Source organism: Phaethon lepturus, unplaced genomic scaffold (assembly GCF_000687285.1).
Source record: "Phaethon lepturus isolate BGI_N335 unplaced genomic scaffold, ASM68728v1 scaffold3740, whole genome shotgun sequence".
Classification (NCBI taxonomy): Eukaryota; Metazoa; Chordata; class Aves; order Phaethontiformes; family Phaethontidae; genus Phaethon; species Phaethon lepturus.
Window position 1 is genome coordinate 118,851 of NW_010512438.1, and position 2,167 is coordinate 121,017.

The 2,167-nt window shown below is 48.8% G+C and overlaps 1 protein-coding gene across 1 annotated transcript in view; it reads right to left on the reverse strand.

The window, feature by feature from the left end:
- The window catches only part of LOC104620626 (sodium/calcium exchanger 1-like), a 105,772-nt gene extending 103,847 nt beyond the window's left edge, over positions 1-1,925 (reverse strand). Inside the window, 1 exon segment of the mRNA XM_010286911.1 lies at positions 127-1,925. Within this exon segment, the coding sequence (XP_010285213.1) occupies positions 127-1,925 (1,799 nt within the window).
- Between the last annotated feature and the right edge of the window lie 242 nt (positions 1,926-2,167).

Below are 2,167 nucleotides of genomic sequence, written 5' to 3' on the forward strand. Positions count from 1 at the left end.
TAAGGCCATTCATGGCTTACTGCAACATGCTGGCACCCAAACACTTCCAGGGCAGTTCTGGGAGCCATGGGCATTTAATTTCAGGAGAACTGAAGACTGTAAGTAACAAATAAAACCTTCACTTACACTATCTCATCATTCTGGAACTCCAGCTCCCCACAGGTGTCTTCAAAGTCCTCTCCTCCACCTTTGGCTGAGCCTTCAATGGTTTTGTAGGGCACAATAACATTTCCTCGTGCACCAGAGGTTCGCAACACTTTCACTTCCATGGTCCCCACACTTTCACTGACGTGTGTTACTGGCTCCTCAAAAGTGAATATGCCAGCATGGTCATCGTCAAAGATGGTGACGGTGGCAGTAGATGGTGATCCCAGGCAGGCAAGTGTTGAGACACGACTGGCCTCAAGAATGCCCTCATCTGAGGCCTCAGTGCTCACGCGGACATTGCTCAGATGGACCAGGAAGTTCTCATCCTCCTCAAATATGTCATCGTCGATTATGCCAACACGGATTTCCTTCTGTGTCTCTCCAGGCTTGAAGACCACTGTCCCTTCAGTGAACTCATAGTCAGAGCCGGCATTGGCCGTCCCATCCTCTGTCCGGAAGTCAACATACACTGTGTTGGTCAAGTCACCTCCCCGGCGAATGATGGTCAGGGCGACAGTGCCACAGTTCTCCAGACACTGGTAGGTACCCTGCTCAAAGTAGACCTTGCTGATGGGATCATTTTCTGCCACCTCACTGTTGACCTCATGCATGCTGACAGCTTTGCGGGCCTGGTCTGCAGCATGTCTCTTCAAGATGTTGCCAGCTCCTGTCATGAGCCGAGTGGCCTGAATGCGATAAAAGGCCCTGCTCTTCTGCTGCTGGCTCAGGACCTGGTAGTTGGCCAACTCTATAAGCTGTTCAATTTCCTTATCGGGGTGCTTTTGTTTCAGCTCCTTCAGGATCCGAGCCATTTCCCTCCTGGCTTCTTCATCATCCTGGTCTTTCTCATCAACCTCCAACACCAATGTCCCATCCAAAAAGTTCTCAACGTGAGAATTAGCAACCTTTCCATCCATCTCAATATCAGCTTTGGAGGAGGGCCGGTCACCCTCATGCTCAATGATCATGCCTCTCTGCTTGCCAGCTCGGTATTTCTTGTAGACATACTTGTAAAATAAAAGTCTCCTGTCAGCTATCCAGGCAAACACCACACAGATGGGGAAGAAGAAGAAGGTGAGCAAGCCTTCCCAAACCTCCACAATCCCAGGAGAAGACACAGATAAAATAATGTAAAGCCAAGTGTAGGCAAAGATGCTCCAGGCCGCTGTAACAAAAAACACTCGCAAGTGCTTGATCTTCCTTATCTCTCCATCTGGAACAACGTAAACACAGATTGCAATGATGACAAACATGTTAAATGCAGCACTCCCCACGATTGTGCTTGGCCCCAAGTCCCCTGCCGTGAAGCCATGGCCACACACTTCAATAACAGACAGGAGAATCTCGGGGGCAGAAGAGCCCAAGGCCATCAGTGTGAGGTTGGAAACGGTCTCATTCCAGATCCTCACTGTCGTTTTGCTGGTCTCACCATTGGGCTTCTTGATGGTTATTTCCCGCTCTTGGGATGTGATGACTTCAATGGAGGACATGAAGCGGTCAGCTATGATAGATACTCCCAGGAACATGTACACCATCGCTACAAAATACACTGTTGCCCGAGCAATTTTGTCACCGAATGAGGGGTCTTGGGGTTCCCATATTGGTAAAATCACACCCTTTTTGCAGATGTATGAGCCAGTGCACTCCTCGGTGTCGTTCACAGGCAATTCGCTGGGGGTCTCTGCGTGTATACCATCTGCATGGAAGAGCAAAACCAGCACAATGCTCAGGAGTTGGAAGCTCACTGGGAAGATGAATGGGTGAGTTGCTCGCAACATGGCCGCTTCCGCGAAACAGGTCCCAAGCGTCCTCAACCTGCAGAGACAAAAGGAAAGATGCATTAAGTGAGGCCAACTAGCAATTACAGATCTCCCTCTACACCCTGTTTATTTCCCATTTTTCACAAACATATAATCAAGTTACCCTGTTACTCAAGAAGACACATCTAATGAGTCCCTTTGTGTTATGATTACTGCAGTCTTCCATGTACAAAGCATCTAGTTCAGTTATCTGAACAAGG